Raw genomic sequence first — 25,981 nt, forward strand, 5'->3', positions numbered from 1 at the left:
AGCTGGGAAACTCTAAACCCAGACTTTAAGTCAAACTCTCAGCTCGCTTGTAATAATCATCAAAAACGGTGACAGTAACACACACTACAAAGCAGTAAAGATGTCGTCCCCCATGATCGATTCGGTCCCGGGACTGCCTAGTCCAATCAGGTACAAATATGTCAGCTGTAATGGTACGCCCCACCCCATGGGACAATGTGTGCATTGTAGCGACAGTGGTGAGATGTCTCTCTTCCCGAGGGTTTGCCAGTTGTTAGGAATCAAATGTATTTAAATATAACTGTTAACACGCTTTTTTAAGGCCCTTGATAGACCAGCACACAAGCCACCACTGATATGCAATAACACTACTTATATATACAATTTATACATTTTGTTTTACACTTTAATATTGTTATCACTGTCAGCTATTTCACTACCTCAGACTGGAACAGCACTGTTGTGAAATAGCACTGTGCAATACCTACTTACTGCTAAATAATCACTTGTGTGTTAACTAACCCTTACAATGCTGCTACTGATTATTTGTATACCTTGCGTCTGTACCTATTTGATCTTTATTTCATTATTGTGTGTGTTTCTTTGAATATGCAAAGGTTAAAGTCACTTACAAATTATCTGTTTTTCATTTGCTAATTGGTTATTTGCACTTCCTGATATGTTTGAATTTTGGGGGGGGCGTTTTACAATATTTACACTTTCAGTACCATTTCAAAACCACTGAAGAACAGCAAGAAAAAACAGAGAGTATATTGAAGATGAATACATGTTCCTAATTGTGTTTCCACACAACTCGCATATTAAATAATTGATTGAGCAAGTCACAAAGCACAAATAATGAATTTATTTTAAAAACATGGCACAATGAATCAAGACAATGTCCCAGTTACATGTGCAGGTTTTCCATGTAAGTAAGACTACACGCAGGGAAACTTATACAGACTTTGTCAGATGATGTAATACATGGATGACTATTATAACGCCCTTGAGAGATGGATGGATGGAGAAACCTTGTTTATTGTTATTTTAGATAAAGATAAATAACATTTCTCAGCATGGCGGTGAATCACCTTCATGATTACCCTTCAAATACTCCAAACACTCATACTGTACAACAAACCACATAATAGGAATACTTGATAATTATGATTTAAAACATCACTTTTAAATTAGCCCTGATCCACTCATTTAATGTATACTCCCATGTGTGAGTTTTAATGAAAATCGCTCCGCTGCCCGACTAATCCTAGAACCTAAACACAGAGACTGTTCTCAGTCTTCGGTTATTAAAGCTCTAACTAACTCAACCCTGAATCTGAGCCCGCGACTCAATAAGAAACATCCCTCATCCTTACTGACAGCATGAGGCCCCTTGGAAAGGTTTCATCAGAGCACAAACGTGTTATTGTTTACATTTTTTAATCTGGTAGATATTTTTTTGCTCGAACCAGGAAAAGGAAATTCAGGAGCACGGTTGAAGTGCCCTGTTAAGAAATGGCCACCGTGCCGAGGATGAAAAGAGTAATGGCGATCCAGAAACAAACCTTGTCGATCATCTTTCCAATCAGCACCCAGCTTTCTATTTCCTGGAATTGGAAATTAAGTGAATTAAGATAAGACACACCTTTCCTGGATCCCTATAGGGAAAAACTTGAGCAACAGGAATAAGATACAGAACAGAACTGTTACAGGACGTGTATTTTGTCATGTTGTATGCCTGCTTATCGGTAACATTAAGCTGTCTTTGCTCCTTTCTGCTGTCACAATATAAATGTCCCCTCTGATTCTGATTCTGATATAACACAGGACAGGTCAACAACAAGTAACTTAGTTAGTATTATAAACTATATACTGTATTATTATCTTTCCTATTCTGCCTCCTTGTTCTTTATGATATCACATATATGTGCATATGCTGCATGTGTGTTCAAATGTTTTCTGTTCAACTTGTGAAGCACTTTGAGCTGGTGAAAATGCTCTACAAATAAAGCTTTTAGTGTTTTGAAATACATAGCTTAAAACAAATGGATCCTGTAATCTATACTGTACATCCAAAAAGTACTGGCGAGGCAAGGCAAGGCTAGTTTATTAAAAAACACTCCTTTAAAAGCAAAGATAATAGGCAGAACCCAGTTTTGAAGTCACTTACAGATCCGATGTTGTTTGCTGCCTCGTGCTCTCGGCTTATGAAGTTGCAGGCGTCGACACATTGCTTGATTTCGGGTGCGGTCTGCGCCAAACTCTTGTACAGGTTGGCTTGCTGCTGATATCCAAATGATCCACTAGGGGAAGGAGACACTGACAGTCACACAGCAGTATGATACAAGCATTCCCAACACAGGCAGCTTTGATACAAACATAAAGGTGTTAAATGACAAACGTTATGCGTGTTAAACACAAATAACTGAGGGAGTCATTGGGATACGATGCCACAGAGAAAACATTGGTTTTAAGCTATTTATACAAAAACATTGATCGATCAGTTAGTGGGACCATTTGTATACACTTATACACTCATATACTGTATATCCACCTATACCCATGAGAGCATATAGATATACACCTACTCATAGCGTATATATACATACGCGCATGTGCAGACATTCAGTAAGCAGGTAAGCAGACCTGGCCCGAAAAAAGGAGCGTTGAAGTTGTATTTTGTTTTTGCAATGCTCAATCTAGGTTCTCCATTTATTAACAGGCTTCTAATTTGATCTATTTTCCTTTATTATCCTCGTGTACACTTGATCGATCTGATCCAACTATTCTGTTATAGTTTTAGAGGCCCTTTTATGCTTTTTGGGGTATTACCTTCCCTGTACCGTGTTATATAGGTTTTGTGCATGTTATCTTCTGCAAAGTCTAAAATAAGTAATAAAGTTACACCACACCACACCCCCCACCCCCTGCCTGAAACACCTTGATTGGACTACTTTGTTGACTTCCATAAAATAATGACATCACTATGTAACACTACTCGCGTTTCTATTGGCTAGCATCTCCAACACATTGTAGATATGTGACATCTCTAAGCGGTTGACTGTTGTTGGACTTTTACCCAAAGCGACTTACATACACTTAATACTATTGGCAATCCCACAGGAGCAATTTGGGGTGAATTGTCTTGCCCAAGGACACAATGACATGCTCATCAAAAATAAAGACCTTTCTTAACATTAAAGCAAGTAAACATTCACAGGAGAGGCACAACGTACACATATGAACCTGGAAATTAGCATAATATGTCTTCTTAAAGAATAGATTTCTTACAAACTGATTGTGAGAGCCCATGCTTCTGTCTCTGTCTGTCAAACATCATCTCGCTCCGGGGTTGTTCATCACATAGTCCTCGCTCTCTGCATGAGGCCGAAGGAGCTGCGGCGGCGCTCCGTCACGCCGTTCACCAACGACCTCCTCGCTGTCGTCCACCAGCGGGGGCATGCCCAGGAAACGAGGTAACCATTTCAGGAAGAGCTGCAGGAGCAAGATGTTAAACATCAGCAGAGATGGGGAAAGTACACGCATACTTTACTGGAGTAGAAGTAGATACTCGTGTTTAAAAATACTCTGGTGAAAGTAGACGTACAGACTAGACTTCTTTACTCAAGTCAAAGTAAAGAAGAAATGTACTTCAGTAAAAAGTACCCTTAACTAGCAGCTGTTTAAAGAGTACTGCCCTTTATATTAATAGAACAATAATGTCATTGTTAGATTCTATTATTATCGGATAGGGTAATAACTTCATAATTAACTACGTCGAAAGCAGAAGTCTAGGGAAAATAATTGCAAAGTCTTTCAGTGCGCATGTCACAAAATGAGATGCATTGTGGGAGATATAGTTTATGGGCAACGTCCTTCTGTAAGCGGCATGTTTATATAATAAACGTATTATATTCTTGTGCAAGCTCGTGCGGGCCACTTAAAGAGCCTGTGACGCGTTTTCCCCCATCATCCAAACCCATCAATTTGAGTAAATATTGTTCCCTTGAAAACCGTACTGACAACTGATTCCATATAATCTGCCTTCAATGTTGACCATATCCTGGATCTGCTCAGGGATCTTCAAGTCCGCCAAATGATGTGTGACGTCATTGCGGGCACAGCGCTCCAGCTGCACCGTTCAGGATCCCAGCATCTGCATGTAAACGCACGACGGCGCACACAGCAGCAAGCTCAGACAGCGATGATAGTTTAATTTTGAACGTGTCTGAGAGCCCATATGAGGCTGAAGGATCGGTTTATGTTGTATCTGTTAGAAGTTTAGGAATGAGGTGCGTCAATATGGGCGATCATGACGGTCATGTAGCCAGTGGTGGGAATGGGACTAAAAATCAGCCCCGGGACTCTCGACCGGCCCACTTCGGTACCGCTAGTCAACGGGGGAGTGGGGGATGTGCTAGTGACTTATCCAACCGGCCACACTTCGGTACCGGCCAGTCCGCCACTGCACCCAGCCCAGCCCACGTAAACTGTCAACGGGGGGAGCCTCGCTGCGGGGAAACGTGGGACCTAGTGTCCCGATCGGAGTGGGAATAATAATAATAATCAGTGCATTTTATCCATTAATTTCCCCAACATTGTGGTGAAAAACCATACGTTTAATCCACGTTGGTGTAGGCTACTACAACTACAAAAGCATCGGTTTGTTTCTCATCAGGAAATGCAGACCGGCTCAAACAAACGACTTTTAAATCATCATCCTCACGATCATTTAATGTATCAATATGTTCGCCGAATTGACATGAAAGCACTAATAAATGTAGTTTTATCCACTTGAGTTTACAACTACAAAAATAATCGATTTGTTTTTTATATTCTTTCACACACAGTGACGTCACGAGCTACCCACAATGCAACACGCGCCATATATATATATAAATACGGCATTTTCCTGGAGGTGCAAATATCCTGGAAGTGCAAATATAAACAGCTAGCTAACGTAGCCAGGCAGAGCGCACTAGGTTTTTTTTCTGAATAAGACGACCGAAGAAATCGCTGCATGTCTTCGGATTACATCTCTGGACTTGAGGGGTGTGCTCTAGGTCGTTAGCAGCGTAAACTAGAGCTGTGTGGGTTGTCCGATTGCCCTGACAGACTGCCTGCAGATGTATGGAAAAACGACAGTGGCCTTCGTCGATTTTGGCTGCATCTACGTCTAATTTCTGGAAACACCAGGTGAATACCCCACTTGTCACAATAATATTATCATGCCATTGCATATATGTGGTATTTTAGAGTTGACTAGATATTGATTAAGGCAATAGACTATGATATTCAGTACAGGAAGCTTAGCAACACCTAGACGGTGTACGGCTGCTTGCACCTCGCGTAAACCGGCGGATACCGGAAGTACGGTGTCGCGCTCGGCCCAATACCCGTATGTGTGTGTGAAAGAATCACATCCGACGGGAGGAAATTCAGCAGCTCTGATTTTAATCCTAATTAATCATCATCTTCACCACGATAATTTATGTTTATGTCGCCGAATTGACATGAAAGCACTGACAAATATGAATATACTATAATCAACTTCATTAAAACGTTATTAACGTGCCTAAACTCAGTAATTCACCATTTCTACGCATAACACACTTTGTCCGTGTTTGGCTCTCTCGCCGCACAGTGAAGCGTTCCGGCATTGACGTCACTTCCGGCTTCCCCCAAAACTTCAAAACGAGTCGAAGGAATTTCCCCCGCATGTTCGAAATTATTGATATTTATCGGAACGGTAAAACCTTCTTTTTTAAACTGACGGTTAGAGATGACTAGTAGCCCAATATTTCATTGCACAACAGTTGTTGGGAGGCTGTCACAGGCTCTTTAAAATGAAGTCGCAGAGTTGTACACCCCTGACATACTGAATTAAAAACAAAACAAATGAACCAAAGAAAGTGAAAGCCATTAAGCAGATGCAGGCAGTAGTCGTATAGATCACACTTAAATCCCCAATTCTTAGAAATGTACCAGTAATCTTATTAAGTATTTTCCTCTCCATGCCTGTCAACTGCACACGATGTACTCACAATTTTGATCCAACGGGGCATGTTGTGAGTGCTGGGGGTGCGCAGCGAGATGTTCAGCACCACAATCTGGTTTGTGGCGATGAGCGTAGTGACGGACATGACAAAGATCAGGTACCTGAGGAAGACAAAGAATAGACCTGTGTTGGAAACAGTGTGTGATAAAAGGAGGAAACACCCAGCAGAGGTCGGCAGAGAACACACTGACTCACTTCCCAATGAGAGGCACAGAGAGAGAGGTCTCAGGGATCTTCTGAGCGATGAGGAAGAGGAAGACAGTTTGAGCGAGCAGGACGGAGATTGCCACCGTCAACTTCTGTCCACCGGCTGTGAAGGAGAAAAACAATACTACTTAAAGGTCACCTATTATGCAACATCCCCTTTTTCATGTCTTTTATACATGAATGTGTGTCCCCGGTGTGTCAGGGAACTCAAAAGTGTCAGAAAACAAAACCCTCTCTCTTTTCCTCCGTACCCAAATCTCTAAAAACGGGGGTTCAACGGAGCTGACCCAGATTTGCTGCCGATATGACGTAATATCGTAAATGTAGGCTGGCTTTACGCCCACGGCCCTATCAGAAAGTTGCGATCAGAAACAAGGCGCGACTGTTTTGGACGTAATATGGTCTTTGTTTACATTAGCATCATCGCTAACACTCAGAGCTAACCTGTACTGGAGAGAGTAGGCCTATGTGTAAAAAAACAGGAAATAAAAATGTAGCTGTATCTGCGGTAGAATTCTGAGCAGGCACAAGCTCCCCCTCCTCTTTTTTTTTTTTTTCAAGCTATGGACCCCGAACCTGCAGTTCTCTAATGGCGCGTTGCCATTGCAGGGCCTCGCTCGGCTTAGTACGGTATAGTTAGGCCTTGTTAGACCTTGTTAGGCCAGGCTCACTTTATGCTGCGTTTCCATTACAGTTTAGTAGCTGGGGCAGTAACTATAGTAACGCAGTGTAGGCGGAGCCGTGACGTCATCTTCAATGCGAACCACAGAAAAACAACATCAGCCGTTAGCTGTTAGCACTCAAGCTCACAGCTCCTCTTCAGAAACTAGACAAAAGTACAAACCACAGACTGCCTGTGTCATGGCGAATACAGTCGCTGGTTTATTTATGTCTGTAGGCCGTTGTTCTGAGTGTGGACGGTCGGAGCATATGCTGTGTTAGCTTAGCCGATCTCCATTCAGAAAACACGCATTTTAAAAAGGTTGTTCGTCTGCAGACTTGTCAAAGCATTAATTCATGGTTTTTACTAACCGGTATCAGTATTGTTAGAGAATATTTCTTCTTTCTTCCTAAGTGTCAAATAATAATTCTTCCTTACTCCTAAGATATTTAACATTTACTGTGTGTTTACATTTACGATCAGCCCTGCTCCTTATCTTCCGTAAGGAATGTGATAATGCAGTCGTATGTTGATACAGCTTGACCTACAGGGCATAGGGAGGTTTTGCGAGAGTGAGAACGCTAGTTTCTAAGCTCCAGATTTGGGGGATATCTCCTGCAGCTCCACAGATGTTTACGCCTCCCCCAATATGCTGATTAACTCTCTGTAAACTAGTTAAAAGGTCTATCGAGAGATAGGCTGGGCAGAATTGACATGACAACTCACCCGTGCAGTCAGAACCTTTTGCTGCTGTGACTTGTGATATGAATTCTCCGGCCGTTGACTTGTAATAAACTACCAGTGTTTGACATCAAAGCTCCAACTCTCCTCGTGTCTCTCTGAGTCCTCACTCTCCATTGCTGCAGAAGTTTCCCTTACAAGTATGTTGTTACTTCGGCATCATTTTGAAACGTGTATTACAATTAAATCACGGTCAAATATGTTCATTTTGTTGTAGTTGTAGCCCCCTTGCCAACGATTCTCTCTCTCTAGTTTAGCATCCTCAACCCGACTCAGCCTGGTTGTTGGCCCGCTAAGAACCTCGATTTTATGGGGCCAGAAAAACTGTGAAATAGTACCCGCTAGCCGGTACTACGCCTAGTGGAAACGCAACCAAAAACGCTTAAACCGCGCTGTAGTGGAAATGCGCCATAACAGGCCTGAAATAGAGGGATATGAGGGATGTCTAAAATGCATGATCTGTTTGGTATTTTGAGAAAAACACATCATAGACATGTTTTTTGTATATATCTGAGACCCATAATATATGCCTAAAAATAGCATAATAGGAGACCTTTAAGTAGAATCTTGAGGTACTTTACTTGAGTATTTCCAATTTATGCTACTGTAGACTTCTACTAATATTGTACTTTTTACTCCGCTACATTTATCTGACTTCAGCTGCTTCAAGGATTCACACTACTATGTAATACTAAATGAAAATCAACAAATAAATAATATTTTATGTTAAGATATCTAGCATTATACAAAGAAATGAAAATTAGCTCCACGTTTACCAGCTCTGATGAACACATTAACGCATAATCACAATCCAGTAATTTAATCTATCAGATTGTGAAAAGTACTTTTACTTTTGGTATATTTTGATGCCAATCTTTTTTTACTTTTATTTAAGTAACTTTTTGCTCTTCTACCTGAATAAAATACTTCTTCCAACAGTGGCAATAGAGGACAACACCAAATAAAAAATACAAATTATAATAGCTGTGGGTCCCAATACTCTCAGTACTTTCTCTTTGCTCGGGCACTTCAGCAGAAAATAAAGCTACATAGCATTTGAAAAGGGCCTTACACATACAGTAGATATAACATACATAATAATATCTTGCTACGAATGTGAAAAATTAACTGAAACAAAATCTGCAAAGGCACACTTAAGATTATTTTTGACTGTATGTAGTAATTTACTGATTATTTATTTACACTAAATACTATGTTCGACTATAAACAACTTAATACTTAATTTCAAAGAGGAATTATTGTGCTTGTTTTCAGGATCATATTTGTAGTTTGTGCCTCTATGTGACATGTGACCTCTTTTCACCCTCTGTCTGAAACCAGAGCCCAGTCTGTTCTGATTGGTTAGCTGGCCGGCTCTGTTGTGATTGGTCAACTGCTTAGAGACGTACCGCCCCTTAGCCTATCACGTACAAGATGTGTTTGAGCGCTAGCCAATAGAAGCGCAAGTGTTAGTGATACAACTTTGTTCCAGAAGTTAACAAAGGAGTCCTTATAACACACTAGAGCAGTGCTTCTCAAAGTGTGGTCCGTGAGCGCCCCCTAGTGGTCCGTGAGTATATTGGTACAATTTCACATTTGAAATAAATAAATACATTTAAGTTTTTCACACTCTCGCAGGAATATCTCCGCAATGGCGCGAGCTTAAGTTTGATGCATGACATAGCCCAGCGCAACACCTTCGTCACACATGTTGCCACTTGTTTGTACCAGTTTCAGACGATTTGTAATCTGTTCTAGAAAAACTGTGATTTTGGATATTTGTGGAGTTAGGTGGTCCACGAGTGTTTTTTTATTGGTTAAGTGGTCCTTGGTATGAACACGTTTGAGAAACACTACACTAGAGGATAGAAAACCCCCCAAAAAGCAGCTCTTTGAAGCCTTTTATTTATCATGTTCAGTATCAGAGTAACTTCGATGAGTTTTTTTAGATCAAAGGCACGTACAATTACGGGACTTGATATTTTATAACACCATCATATTCTATGTAATAATAGCAGTAGGAAAATGGCTCTACAGACCTTGAGCAGGTAGGAAGTAGGCCAGCACTACCAGAGAGGAGATGAGGGAGCAGGGCAGGATGATGTTGATGACATAGAAGAGGGGCTTCCTTTGGATGACAATATTGAACAATATCTCCTGATACTCCAGGTCATCTGGGGTGTAGTGCTCGTAGATCATTTTCCTGGCCGGACGATGGACAATGGCCCACTCGCCGTTTTCTGAGGGGTGAAAAACACGCGATAAACTGGAGAGGAACCATGCGTTATCAACATAGGTTGATTGTGGATGTAGTGTACCTGTGAAAGCCTGGGGGTCAATATCCACCCACTCAATCATGACGTTTGGGGGGTTCTCGTCAAGAGCCAAGTGGAGGACCACTTCATTGGCACTGTATGTCTGGGATCTATGTGTCGCGGCAACAAGGATCAAATACAATGGAAAATAGTGTTAGGTGGATGAAACTCCAGTTCTATGAGCATGAAGCCGGCTTATTCTTTAAAACGAAGAAATAACAAATGTGTCAGAACCAATAGGCTCTCATCGACATAAGTAGGAACCAATGTTTGTCGGACACACACAGGCACACACTGAGATAGTGTGGCTACCAAACATAAGTTATTGTGTTTCTAAGTGTAATTTTCCGAAAGCCAATTCAACCTTTTGCTCATCAGACAATATAAAGTGCGCATCAATTATGTCAAAAGTGGCTTAGAGAGGACACACATTTATTCTGCTCATTTTCAGGTTCATATTAGTTTAGTTGTGCCTCCACTGTGACCTGCATGCTTAATGTTCAAAAAGGTCTTTATTGTTCTCATACTGCAGCACCTCTTTTCACCCTCTGTCTGAAACCAGAGCCCAGTCTGCTCTGATTGGTAAGCTGGCCGGCGCTGTTGTGATCGGTCAACTGCTTAGAGATGTCCCGCCTCTTAGCCTATCACGTACAATGTGTTGGACACAACAGGAACGGGAAAAAAGGCCTCTTAAAAATGTTGGCTTGGCCTCTATAAAACTAATAAATAAAGTAAATGTAATTCGTTGGGCGAAGCCTGCGAGCTAGTTCAGTCAACTCGAGCACCAATGATACATTAACGCAGCGTCCACATGGCGGCGTGCGTTGAAGCTTGCCGGTGGGCGTGTCTGAAACTCGAACAACAACCAATCACATGAATCTCCCGCCCCGGACACACAAGCGTGCGGTTTGATTGGCTAGAGCTTGTACTGGCATATGATTTGATTGGCTGACGCTTCCGTCGAAGCTTCAAAAGTTGAACATTGCTCAACTTTTAAAGCGAGCAACGCGAGCAAAGCGAAGCGACGCTCCCACAATGCAGTTCGGCAAAGTGTGACGTCACCCGCCGCCGTGTGGACGGGCCGTAACACGTGACGCGCCTCAACCAACAACCAACCAAACACATTCTCCTAAACATGCCGCTCTATTTAAGCTGCCAGCTGCTGCTGCTGCTGCTGCTGCTGCTGCTGCTGCTGCTGCTGCTGCTGCGTTCACTAGCTATTGCTGCGTTCATGTTCCTGCTGCTGTGTTTCATGTTGCTGCTGCTCGCTGCCCCACCACCACCACCCCAGCTTCCACCTGTAGGCTCGGGGGATAGTTATCTAATCATCACTCAATGTTCTTTGTACATCTGTGGAGTGATGAGGCCCGAGCCTAGACACCAAACTATATTCTGCTCTAATAAACATATTAAGAAACACGTGAGTTGTCTGAAATATAATTGTACCACACCTGAATGCTAGTGTGCAGTTTTGATAATCAAATGGGAAGTAGGTGATCTCGATGGAGCACGTGCTGCGATAGATGGCGGGTGGCAGCCAGAAAATACCACCATAGTTGTAGAGCAGCACGTTGGCGTAGTACGCCACGTCAAACTTTCCATCAATGCTGCAGAGATGAATGAGGAAGAAAAAACAGGCAGTTCACACCAGATTAGTTAATGTACAGTATAATGACACTACATGTAGAGCAGGGGTGTCCAAACTACGGCCCGTTGACTATTTTGAATCGGCCCTCAGCAAATTCAATATGGATAAAGGAATATGACCCACACCTGAAACGTCTGCTCGTCTTACTTCTTAAATATAGATGGAAACAGATATATCACAGTATTCATGGGTTAATAAGCCCAATATTTAAATCAATTCAGTCAATTAAAGTTGAAGGCATTTTTCTAACAAATCTTATTTGATACAAAAAAAGCCCAATAACTTATATACATATAATCTTGAAATCTACCCTTCCCATTTCCCATTTTAATAATCAATCTGAGGCTCCTATTTTAAGGAATGATCTGCTAACACTGTTTATAACTAAATAAATGAAACCCTATGCAGAGCTCTGATGTAGGCTGTTGTTCTAATAAAGCATATTCAAGTATCAAGCATAATTTACCTACATCTGATTGATTTTGTTAACTTATAAGGCAATATACCTCACCTCTAGTGAGTGACCAAGCCCTTTTATGTCTTTCTGTATGTGGCTCTCAGTGAAAAATGTTTGGACAGCCCTGATGTAGAGAAACTCCTCTTTCTTCTTACTTGTTCTCAAGGACAATGTCAGGAAGCCAAACATTGTTGCATGGGACACGAATAGTGGTGATGTTGTGATGGTCAGATGCGTTCCACACAAGGCGATAATCTTTCCATTGCTGCAGATGACATTTAAGAGAAGGGTCACCAGTGACGTTAAAAACTTGTATAGATGCTGATGGAACGAGGCTAAATCAACCTAACTGTAAAGATTTGCACAAACAAAACAAAAGTATCAATTGAAGTGAAACTCACAATCTGAATCCACACATTGGTCGTTAGAGTCTCCTCCTTTTCATTCTGTGATATAAGTGATGAAGCAGGATGAGTATTTCAGTCAGTGGTGCAATGTCACAAAATACATTTACTCAAGTATTGCACTATTTTGACCTACTTGTACTTTGAGTATTTCCATCTCGTTCTTAATATACTTTTAGGGTTTTATTATGCTCACTTTGAGGTCTCAAATGTGTATGTTGTGCTTCTACTCTTCACATGTTGTAATGTTCAAAAAGTGCTTTATCTTTCTCAGCACCTCTTTTTTTACCCTCAGGAACCAGAGCCAAGTCTGCTCTGATTGGTTAGCCGGCTCTGCTGTGATTGGTCAACCGCTTAGAGATGTCCCGCCCCTTAGCATTTCACGTACAATGTGTTGGAGCGCTAGCCAATAGAGGCGCCAATAGAGGCGCCAATAGAGGCGCGAGTGGGGGGAGAGATGACGTATTATTGTATGCCGACCCAGAATGGGTCCCTCGACAAAAAAGCAATGGGATTTCTACATAGGATATTTGGAACATTGCAAAAAATAAGGTCTGTGGAAAACTGATTGATAAATGCACGTTTTGTTCAGTCGGATAATCTCCACATGTCTACCCTACTTTTATAGTTTTCGAATCATAAATCTAATCGCCAGAAGCAAAATGCTAACGTTATGCTATAATCAAACTACAGCAGGGTCGCACGACTTCAACGTCATGCCAACTTAAGATCGATATTCAAAACTACAGATTCTACACTGAACAAAAATATAAATGCAACACTTTTGTTTTTGCTCCCATTTTTCATGAGATGAACTCAAAGATCTAAAACATTTTCTATAAACACAAAATAACCATTTCTCTCAAATATTGTTCACAAATCTGAAAATATCTGTGATAGTGAGCACTTCTCCTTTGCCGAGATAATCCATCCCACCTCACAGGTGTGGCATATCAAGATGCTGATTAGACAGCATGATTATTGCACAGGTGTGCCTTAGGCTGGCCACAATAAAAGGCCACTCTAAAATGTTCAGTTTTATCACACAGCACAATGCCACAGATGTCGAAAGTTTTGAGGGAGCGTGCAATTGGTATGCTGACAGCAGGAATGTCTACGAGAGCTGTTGCCCGTGAATTGAATGTTCATTTCTCTACCATAAGCCGTCTCCAAAGGCGTTTCAGAGAATTTGGCAGTACATCCAACCGGCCTCACAACCGCAGACCACGTGTAACCACACCAGCCCAGGACCTCCACATCCAGCATGTTCACCTCCAAGATCGTCTGAGACCAGCCACTCGGACAGCTGCTGCAACAATCGGTTTGCATAACCAAGGAATTTCTGCACAAACTGTCAGAAACCGTCTCAGGGAAGCTCATCTACATGCTCGTCGTCCTCATCGGGGTCTCGACCTGACTCCGGTTCGTCGTCGTTACCGACTTGAGTGGGTAAATGCTCACATTCGATGGCGTCTGGCACGTTGGAGAGGTGTTCTCTTCACGGATGAATCCCGGTTTTCACTGTTCAGGGCCGATGACAGACAGCGTGTGTGGCGTCGTGTGTGGCGTCGTGTGGGCGAGCGGTTTTCTGATGTCAATGTTGTGAATCGAGTGGCCCGTAGTGGTGGTGGGGTTATGGTATGGGCAGGCGTATGTTATGGACGACGAACACAGGTGCATTTTATTGTTGGCATTGTGAATGCACAGAGATACCGTGACGAGATCCTGAGGCCCATTGTTGTGCCATTCATCCACGACCATCACCTCATGTTGCAGCATGATAATGCACGGCCAGGGGTGGATCTACGGGGGTGGATCTACGGGGGGTGGATCTACGGGGGGCAGCTGCCCCCCCCCCCCCCCCCCCCCACTGTAGAGCCTTGCCCCCCCAGCTGCCCCCTAACTTTTATTTCCCTAAAACTGTACTAAAACAAACCCACACTATTTCCACAAGATTCTCAAGCGGCTCACAGAGCTGCAGAGAGGGAGCGAGCTGTCCCAGCACCTATTCCCCTGGGAGCATTTCCCCTTCCACTAGTTTTGTTTTTACTAAGGACGAGAGCTTGAAACTAAATATTAATAAAACGCTGCGGTTTGAATCAATAGCGTTTAACAGATGGGCGCTGTTTGGGGCGTTACGTTACAAAATACTATGCAGACAGCGCTAGCTGGGAGATCGATCACTTTGCTAAACTATGCGGTAGCCTACTATTAAATCCACGTAAACTACACATCACAGCCATGAGGCCAGATCAATGAAACCAGGATACATCCTTTACCGTAAAAACTGGATCTAAACACAGCTGCCTGTGTGCGTTTGATAAATACTTTCTGATGATATGCTACTTATTAGCTAGGCTACATGGCCCTAACGTGTAAAGTTATACAAGCATTTGTACCAGTGCTTTTCACAAGTAGACTCTTGCAGGCCAGAGTATAGGAGTGATTCAACAACAACAAAAAGACATATCTGAGAAGTGATCAGGACGAACAGAAAGAGGAAAAGGAAAAGAGAGTTCACTGAAGAGACCAGGAGGGTCAGAGCAGGAGGAAGAGGAAGAGACCAGGAGTGTCAGAGCAGGAGGAAGAGGAGGAGATGAAGACATTAGTGAAGAAGAAGAAATGTATGTGAGGAATAAAGATGAAGTATCAGAAAGAGGGGCAGGGATCAGGAGGCAGATGAAACTCCAGCTGGACCACATGGTATGTTCTTATTCTCCTTACATATTCCATCACAGCAGCTCAATCTAGCAGCTCTTAGTATTGACAATTATTGATTGAAATGTGTTGCTGCACAGGTCACCTGTAGCTCTCTGAAGAGATGGGTGATGTCATTTGTGTACTTAATTATAACTAAGTACTTACAGTATGCAGAATTAGAGTATTCTCTGAATCGGGTGCCTTTTGGGTCTTTATATCTTTGAGAAATGAAACCAAAATGTTTGGTCATAACATCTGGTAGTGGACTACTTACATGTTCCCACCTCAGGCACACAATATAAATAATTACTAGGAATTTAACAGGGTTGAAGTTTTTGACAAAAAGTAGGCATGAGACCTTGTTTAGCTAAGATATGGCACCACATGGAAGTCAAGGACATTACAAAATTGTAATATTTTGCAAAACTATTGTTTATTTTGTAATGAAGAATTATTTACTATTATTAATTCATATAACAGAGTTGAAATGTTGAGCTTGTCAATCTTAATCTGAAAATACAAAAACTGAAATATAGGTAAGAGAAGAAACTGACACTTTTGTGATGTAATTCCCTCAATGCAGATCACACATGGACTGACCCTCCCTGCAGATCACACATGGACTGATCCATTATTTTAATAGGAGGGTAAATGGTATGGCGTGACGGGGTTGAAACAAACTGAGGGACAATATTGCAATTTCATAGATAATTCAAGTATTCTTTCAGAATGAATTTTTGATCAGTTAAAGTTGACAAGCATATGATTATATTAGCAGCAACATTTTGGAATAATTGGCCATTTTGATTTGCTTAATATTAAATGAATATGTAATAATGCTTAGTGAGCCCATGCAAATATATCTGTCTAATACTAAGACAACCAATTTTTTAAAAACTAAATATATATTTAATTTTACATTGTAATGCAAAACAATCTGTTACATTAATTAATTGCTTTAAAATACATTTTGTAGTTTCCTTTCATTTAAAATGATTGAAGTAGGGTTGGGGGACTCAAAGGGCACCCGATTGTTTGTCTGAACACCTTGTTTCTCTTGTGCATTAAGAACACTTGTGTTAGGGCATGAATTAACAAAAAATAGGTTATATACAGTATAAAATACCACGTATTGTCCGCCCTCCCATGCCACCCTGGCATGACCTCTTGCCCCCCCTTTGCCACCCCATGTAAAATGTTCTAGAACCGCCACTGTGCACGGCTCCATGTTGCAAGGATCTGTACACAATTCCTGGAGGCTGAAAACATCCCAGTTCTTGCATGACCAGCATACTCACCGGACATGTCACCCATTGAGCATGTTTGGGATGCTCTGGATCGGCGTATACGACAGCGTGTTCCAGTTCCTGCCAATATCCAGCAACTTGGCACAGCCATTGAAGAGGAGTGGACCAACATTCCACAGGCCACAATCAACAACCTGATCAACTCTATGCGAAGGAGATGTGTTGCACTGCGTGAGGCAAATGGTGGTCACACCAGATACTGACTGGTTTTCGGACCCCCCCAATAAAGCAAAACTGCACGTTTCAGAGTGGCCTTTTATTGTGGCCAGCCTAAGGCACACCTGTGCAATAGATCCACCCCTGGCCGTGCATTCTCATGCTGCAACATGAGGTGATGGTCGTGGATGAATGGCACAACAATGGGCCTCAGGATCTCGTCACGGTATCTATGTGCATTCACAATGCCATCAATAAAATGCACCTGTGTTCGTCGTCCATAACATACGCCTGCCCATACCACAACCCCACCACCACCACGGGCCACTCGTTTCACAACATTGACATCAGAAAACCGCTCGCCCACACGACGCCACACACGCTGTCTGTCATCTGCCCTGAACAGTGAAAACCGGGATTCATCTGTGAAGAGAACACCTCTCCAACGTGCCAGACGCCATCGAATGTGAGCATTTGCCCACTCAAGTCGGTTACGACGACGAACCGGAGTCAGGTCGAGACCCCGATGAGGACGACGAGCATGCAGATGAGCTTCCCTGAGACGGTTTCTGACAGTTTGTGCAGAAATTCCTTGGTTATGCAAACCGATTGTTGCAGCAGCTGTCCGAGTGGCTGGTCTCAGACGATCTTGGAGGTGAACATGCTGGATGTGGAGGTCCTGGGCTGGTGTGGTTACACATGGTCTGCGGTTGTGAGACCGGTTGGATGTACTGCCAAATTCTCTGAAACGCCTTTGGAGACGGCTTATGGTAGAGAAATGAACATTCAATTCACGGGCAACAGCTCTCGTAGACATTCCTGCTGTCAGCATACCAATTGCACGCTCCCTCAAAACGTGCGACATATGTGGCATTGTGCTGTGTGATACAACTGCACGTTTCAGAGTGGCCTTGTATGGTGGCCAGCCTAAGGCACACCTGTGCAATAATCATGCTGTCTAATCAGCATCTTGATATGCCACACCTGTGAGGTGGGATGGATTACCTCGGCAAAGGAGAAGTGCTCACTATCACAGATTTGTGAACAATATTTGAGAGAAATGGTTATTTTGTGTAAATAGAAAATGTTTTAGATCTTTGAGTTCATCTCACGAAAAATGGGAGCAAAAACAAAAGTGTTGCATTTATATTTTTGTTCAGTGTAAATGGTACAGTTTGTTTGAACAGTTTGCAGGAGGCAGGGACTTGCTTTCAAGCAGAACAGGGCAAACAAACTTAGCGGGAATGTTTACGTGTTCGGCGTAATGACGTACAACGTCCTCCACAACTTCTGTAGTCCTATTCAGCCACTTGGTAACAACCATCGTTTTTCAGACACGTAAACTCTTCAGAAATCACCAATGGGGTCACTGCTGATATATTTAATGTCGTAGAACAAAACGTGATCCGTCTCTTGAATGTGTCTCAACCACAGACCTTATTTCCAGATATTTTCCAAAACCGTAGTTCAAAAATCCCGTTGACTCTGAGACGAGGGAACCGGAAGTGATCAAATGCTAACTCACGTCCGGGTTTTAGGACTTGTTCCTGCACCACTCTATTAGTAAAGAATGTAATTAATTTCAGCATCTCTGATTTTAGTTATGTTAATTATGCTCCGCTATGTTACTTGACCAAACAGCCATTATTATGCATAAATGTGCGCTTCATTGTCCATAGTCCTGATGGGGAATCATTTTGTATAACAGTGTTTATCTCACCAGGGAGATGAGGTTGGTGAGGGTCAGCTTAATATCGACGTCCAGCTTATCATCAGGATGCTTCACCGGGCGAATGTTCTTGTTGTAGCCTTTGAACAACTTGTCGATCAGCTCCCCCTCCTCATTACAGTGCACTGCACGGAAAAAACAGAGGAGAAAGTGAGTATTGTATTTGAAATATGTCAAACGGTATTTCATGACGGGCGAGGGAGAAACATCTGAAGAACAGATCAGTCTGAACTAAGTGTGGGTCTCACTGATACACTCATTAGTATTGTTATAACCTTCCAATCTGGTTGATTGGATACACTCTTGACGTAATTAAAATGCTTATTGATAATGATTAGAAAATGTAGTGAAGGCACAAATATGTCATACTTAAAATCCAACATACTGCATGACGTGTTTCACCATAGGATTAGATCTAGTAATTGTCATAAACACTGTTTTAAGATCATTTGACATCATGTAATTAAGTGAAAGTCAACTTCTATATACTGTAAAGAATATATTTAAAAGTGTATAGGTAGGTAGGTAGGTAGGTAGGTAGGTAGGTAGGTAGGTAGGTAGGTAGGTAGGTAGGTAGGTAGGTAGGTAGGTAGGTAGGTAGGTAGGTAGGTAGGTAGGTACTTTATTGATCCCAATTTGGGAAATGTTTGCGTTGCAGCAGCATAACAAACAAAGCAATATACATAAGAAATTAAGACAAAAATATCCAAAATATGTCTGAAATTGAAAGAAAACGGCATTAAAAAGTAAAAACATATATATAAATATACGTGGATGTGGAAATACAACTTTCCAGTAACAAATATAATGCAGGATATTATTGTGCAAGAAATAGATTATTCATTAAATGTAATTTTTATTTTTATTCATCCTTTATTTATCCAGGAATGTCGCATTGAGATACAAGATCTCTTCTTCCAGGGAGTCCTGACCAACACGGCACACAACAAGTTTCAACATAGAACAAGGGCATTAAACAAAAAAAAAACATACAATTCAAATATAAATCCAGAAGGCCATTTGTGCAGTGGCAAGAAGCATAATCACATCAGCAATAGCATCAGGCAAAGCAGTTACATGTTTCATGAAGGGCTAATCGTAGCATACCGTTAAAAGCATTTACAGTAGGAAGTGCCTCTAGACAAAGTTTTACTTGCAGCGTATTCCATAAAAAGGGAGCATAGTGGGAGAATGCAGCTTTACCAAGCTCTGACTGCATCAAAGGAACATTTAAAAGTAATGTAAATGTAAAATGTGGGAGTGGGAGTTTAAGTCCAGTTATTAAGAGAAGCTATGGAGCAGAGAGTTCTCTTCTGGCCAGTGGTGATTTGTTATACAGAGTTATTGCAGTGGGCATCTCTGGTGTATACAGGGAAAATAACGCATAACTTCAGATAAACATGTCAGTTAGCTATCTGTCAAGCTAGAAATCACATCTCCACTCCAGTAAGGGCAATAATAATAACAATACAGAGCCTATAGTAACCATGCTCTTAGTCACACGTACTTGCTATATTTCAGTATTTACCTTAAGAGAGACTATGAAAGAGTAAGGCAGAGGTTATTTCCGACACATTGCCTCTTCCCTCCCAGCTGTCACTATCAACAGCTCGGATAACACAGCAGCTGGGAAACTCTAAACCCAGACTTTAAGTCAAACTCTCAGCTCGCTTGTAATAATCATCAAAAACGGTGACAGTAACACACACTACAAAGCAGTAAAGATGTCGTCCCCCATGATCGATTCGGTCCCGGGACTGCCTAGTCCAATCAGGTACAAATATGTCAGCTGTAATGGTACGCCCCACCCCATGGGACAATGTGTGCATTGTAGCGACAGTGGTGAGATGTCTCTCTTCCCGAGGGTTTGCCAGTTGTTAGGAATCAAATGTATTTAAATATAACTGTTAACACGCTTTTTTAAGGCCCTTGATAGACCAGCACACAAGCCACCACTGATATGCAATAACACTACTTATATATACAATTTATACATTTTGTTTTACACTTTAATATTGTTATCACTGTCAGCTATTTCACTACCTCAGACTGGAACAGCACTGTTGTGAAATAGCACTGTGCAATACCTACTTACTGCTAAATAATCACTTGTGTGTTAACTAACCCTTACAATGCTGCTACTGATTATTTGTATACCTTGCGTCTGTACCTATTTGATCTTTATTTCATTATTGTGTGTGTTTCTTTGAATATGCTATTCTCTTCATCTTATTTTTGCCTTTTATCTGCCCTTATTGATGTAACACCGTACATTTCCCCTCTGTGGGACGGATACATATTTCGGATTTGTTGTTATATATAAAATGGCTATGATATTACAATATCATAGAGGGAACCCACTTACTTTTTTAAGTGAGGCATCCCTGTTAGTTTACTTCTTAATACAGTGCATTAAACACACACACACACACACACACACACACACACACACACACACACACACACACACACACACACACACACACACACACACACACACACACACACACACACACACACACACACACACACACACACACACACACACACACACACACACACACACACACACACACACACACACACACACACACACACACAATTTTAGAAATACTAATGGCTATTTTACTAATATATATTTAGACTGTAAGTGTAAATATGCACATTGACATTGAATTGTATCACGTTGCACTGTCATCGCTACTACCTCTGCTTTTACCACTCTTATTTATTGTGTCTATTTTTTTACTGCAGTGAGAGTTGCCAAATAAATGTTGTTGTACTTTGTATGATGACGAATAAAGATATATTCTATTCTTAGAGAGCGACAGGAGAGATGAAACGCCTTCATTAGACTCCTTTGTAACATAGTGACACTTGCACATCTATTGGCTAGCGCTCCACCATATTGTAAGTGAAAGGCTAAGGGGCGGGACATTTCTAAGCAGTTGACCAATCACAACAGAGCAAGCAAGCTAACCAATCAGAGCAGACTGGAAGGCCCTATTATTTAAATACCACAAGCTGTAAGAAAATGTTTTATAATGGGCTGAGCTGACCCCTTTAAGGTAACCAAATGTCAGGCAGAAGGTAAATATTACAAAGTCACTGGTTCCAGGAAGGATCCTTTGTTAGAGGAGTTTCATGTGTGATGAAACATTTTGGTCTGATCATCAAAGCTCAATAAATGACCAAAGAAGGAGAAGATATTCATGCTTAATATCATAGCTTGATTTCATTTCAAACCTTTATTTATACAGATAAATCCCATTGAGATCATTGATCTCTTTTTCAAGGGAGACCTGCTCAAGTAGTTCACATGAAACATAAAAGCATAAATAGAACAACAAAAGGACATCATCCAGCATCATTTACAAAATCATCCACATAAACAGGTACCAATAGCTTCTGATTGAGTAGCATCCAACCGAGCTTTAAAAACATTTAGTGGCACCAGATTGTTCAGTTTCCATTTAATTTGCAGACTATTCCAAGACAGAGGAGCTGCGCATCTAAAAGCTGTCTTCCCTAAGACAGTCCTAGCAGTTGGCACATTTAATAAAACCACAGCATTCGATCTCAGGTAGTATCTGCTCCCTGATCTCACGGCGAATTGTAAGTGGCTACAATTCGCCGTGAGATCAGGTTCAGATTCATACTGCCTGTGCTGCAGCACCTCTTTTCACCCTCTGCTCTGAGTGGTTGTATGGCCGAATCTGTTGTAATTGGTCAACCCCTTAGAGATGTCCCGCCCCTAAGCCTATCAAGTACAATGTGTTGAAGCACTAGCCAATAGAAGCGCGGTTGTTACATAGTGATGTCATTACAGAAGTAAACAAAGGACTCCAATGGCGGCCTTCTTTTATTTGCTTTGTTTGTGGTGGTGGCGAAGTCCATAGGGACTTGGCAACTGGAAGGTCACCAGTTCAAGTCCCGGAAAGACCAAGGGTGTTTCTCAATGTCGAGGAGGCTTGCTTGGTAGCACATGTGCTTCAGAAGCGAGGCATGAATCCTTCCTAGCCTAGGAAAATGAAGAATTTTGGAACAGGCTAACAGGTGTGCAGCAGGGTTTCCGCTAGGATTTTTTCTCGCCAGTCAAATGTCCGGACAGAATTTATTTTACCGGACAAATTTGAAACTTCCCGGTCATGTTTCAATAATAATAATAAGAAATGTGTAGCAGAGTTTCCGTCAGCAGGTAATTACCGGACAAGGACCGGATATGCTGATTAAAACTCAGTTAATGGGAGTCATTTTTATATTGCTTCAGTTTATAATCGTAACAGATCGAAAAATTCAGATTCATTTTTCAATAAATGATTCCACAATCAACAAACAACATAATTATTACATTCAAACAAACTACTTGTAGTAGATGAAGTACATTATTCAAAAGTTTACATTAACTTTGAATAACAACACGGGAGAAACGGATCCTCTCTTTTCTCCTCTCTCTCTCTCTCTCTCACAGCCCATATCATGCAGCACGCTAAACAGTGGGCGGGGCTTCAGGAGATCATGGAGCAGCTGTTCCGATCTCTCTCTTGCGTCCGGTTACACTTCACTCGCGTTTATGTCCATATCGATCAGATCCAGCTCTCCTGATCGGCCTATAGAGAGCACCGATCAAACTATTAAGAGTGAATATCGGCCGATAATGACCGGCGGCCAATCGATCGGAGCATCGGACATTTTGACCGGCATGTTTTGAATTTACCGGTTTTTATTCAATTTTACCAGCTAAAAACCGGTAATTACCGGCTAACGGAAACCCTGGTGTGCAGGTGTGCGTCATATGCGAGGCCCCGCCTTAAATGGAGCATGATTTCCGCCAAAGATTAGGAAATCGGTCCGTGCGCAAAGCATTGTGGGGATTTTCACACCGCGGAGAATACACATGTGCAGCCTCGAAACTTCCCGCAACGAAGGACGCCGGCCTCGGTAGAATTCTAAGTATCCTGGACATTGGAACAGTCCTTCGGCGGCACTCGATGACGTAGCATCCTTGAAATAGTTGCTCTGGAGTAGCTTTCCCCGACATTGAGAAACACCCCAAGTGCTACCGAGGTGTCCCTGAGCAAGGCACCGTTCCCTACACTGCTCCCCGGGCGCCGTACATAATGGCAGCCCACTGCTCCCAACACTAGGATGGGTCAAATGCAGAGAAACCGTTTTGTTACATAGTACTACGTAATGACAATAAGTTGAATCTTCTTCCTTTGTATTATGTGACTTTGGTGAATATAGACTTAAAATAGTCACACAATAACAAAATGAACCTGTCGACACAGCATTAGACCAGCAACTCCTGTGTTCTGGGGGGTAAAGCTAATACTTGTTTTATAAATGGCATACACTACAACCGATTCTATTTCCACAGCAGCATATTGCTTAGCTTCCGTTCCAGGTAATACAAGTACTTCAATCCCACTTCAAACAATCCAAGCTACCCGTTTAACACTAAGATAGTTAGTAGGCCAAATGTACAGCTGTTGCTCTGAGTGTTAAGAGATCAAATGGCTCACAAGAGCTTAAGTACATCATACGTTTCCCTTTGTACAGTGATAATGTCAATCTGATTGAAGTACAACACTGTGTCAGGGTGTCCAGGATAAAGGCCGCTACTCTTTCCAGTCTTCTTTCCAGCATGCCAATGTATATTTTCTCAGGGAAAGTCCAACCGCACTGTTTCCAAACTCCGTTCAATAAACGTGGTAAACATGTCATACCAACAACAACAAGAGTCTACATTTCAGGATGGATCTTGTTCAAACCGGCACCTTGTCACTGAGAACATTTCTCAAACTGCTCCAGTGACCTCTGCCAAGGAGATGGGACTCTAGGAGGATTTACCCGCAGCTGTTGAGAGCGACGTGTCATACCTTTGGCATCCCGAGTGGCCTAATGGATCGGCAGAATCGTATGTCTCTAAAGTTGCATCACATCCCGGCTTTTACCTCTACCTCCACTGAAGCAGTGGCCTTTCTGGTCTGTGGCTAACCTCCTGATGCAGAACCCATCAGTGCCATGCAATCACTGCTCTCAGGACAAAGCACAGATGCCTTTCTACATGACTTTTTTAATGGGAATGTGTTAAAGTGCATTGGCTAAACGTCTAAAAGTGTTGTTTTAACGAGGGTCTAAGGATCCCTATGGACATCAGTCTCATGGTTATAATGCACTTACTGTCAACAAGCAAAGAGTTAGGGTTCGAGCCAAAACCCCCTAATGCTTTGTGTACAGTTTTCCGTGTATCCCAAATTGTATACAAGTCAAACAAGCCTTTGACTCAAATGCATGGTCTAGTAGAAAGGTGTGCACAAAAAGCAAACCAAGACAATAATTGTGTATGCATCCACGTTACAGTAGTATGCCAAATACAGCTGAATGGATGCTTGCATCATGCCAAGGAAATAAAAGTTATCTACTTCCAACGTTGGTTCAAATCTACACAAATTCAAGCATGTACGACAGGATTTAAGTCGAAGATTGGAGAAGGTTTTTGGATATCTAAAGTACAAGTTGTCTTTGGCATGCCAATCAATGTAGTCTGACTTTTAAACTCTCTAAACTCTGATCTTCTGTCTGCACATGACAGGCAGAGAATTATCTTGATAGATAAGAAGTTGCGGATGTGCGAAAAAGTGTGCGACTGCGCCACTCACCCTGAACCATTAGAGTCACGAGGATAGTTACAACAACGCCAACAAATATCCAAAACCTGCACCCCGCCATCATGTCCCCAGACTGCTCCGCTGCACCGCACTGTATCTAAATATTAAGTTTGAGCGAGAGAAAGGACGGAGAGGAAGAGACCTAAATCCCCCTCCAAACGCCCTGACTATCGCCCGCCCCGGCTGTCGCTATCCGCGGCTCAGATTACAGAGCAGCTGGTTGGCACTAAAGCAGGACTTCAAGTCACACTGCGGTCACCCACAATAATCATCATCATGATCATTAGACAACAAATCTGTGGTGATGCCAGGTATATACACGACAGCATTTATCCGACAAGAGGTATTCAATGGATGTCCTGTATGATACATCTTCAATATTGGTATTTATCGTTATCGTCTTCACTTTGATCATCTTGTAGGATAATCAAATGATGACTTTTGTTATTTTATTGGTAATTTAGCAGAGATAATGCACAACGTTTTCTGTACCACATATAGTCAAGTGTTCATATGTAGTCCCTGGACAGATGTGACGCACAAGTTACAGACATAATAGATCGGTTTTAAGTGAATCAAAACCAGACAGAGCAAAAACTAAAGTAATGGAGCACACCATCACAGCACTATATGGAAACTAAGAAATCATTAAAAAAAACCTACCTAATGTGTTTCTGCTGTATCTTTTCTTAAAAGTATTTCAACTTATTTTGTAAAGCACTTTGAATTGCCATGTGCTGAAAGGTGCTATATAAATAAACGTGCCTTGCCTTGCCTGCCACCAATAAACAACAGAAGAACAATACTAAATTCCTACAACCTAATAAAATAAGTGTGTGTGTGCTTGTAGAGCAAACAACAAAAACCCAAAGATACCGACACACACACACCCGTGGGTGCAGGAAGCTGCTCTCTGCTGCTATGTGTTGGGGTATTAATACACCG

The 25,981-nt window shown here is 41.9% G+C and overlaps 1 protein-coding gene across 1 annotated transcript; it reads right to left on the reverse strand.

The window, feature by feature from the left end:
• Positions 1-861: 861 nt before the first annotated feature.
• LOC117458035 (acetylcholine receptor subunit gamma-like) lies at positions 862-25,219 on the reverse strand. The gene is given in 16 exon segments (XM_034098274.2): positions 862-1,496; positions 1,499-1,586; positions 2,150-2,259; positions 2,262-2,282; positions 3,271-3,347; positions 3,349-3,410; positions 3,412-3,474; positions 6,024-6,138; positions 6,233-6,347; positions 9,686-9,886; positions 9,965-10,071; positions 11,413-11,568; positions 12,222-12,331; positions 12,468-12,512; positions 18,354-18,487; positions 25,028-25,219. Coding segments are annotated over 16 exon segments (1,587 nt in total). The 5' UTR covers positions 25,101-25,219; the 3' UTR covers positions 862-1,386.
• Positions 25,220-25,981: the final 762 nt, after the last annotated feature.

The sequence above is a fragment of the Pseudochaenichthys georgianus genome, chromosome 14 (assembly GCF_902827115.2).
Source record: "Pseudochaenichthys georgianus chromosome 14, fPseGeo1.2, whole genome shotgun sequence".
NCBI lineage: Eukaryota > Metazoa > Chordata > Actinopteri > Perciformes > Channichthyidae > Pseudochaenichthys > Pseudochaenichthys georgianus.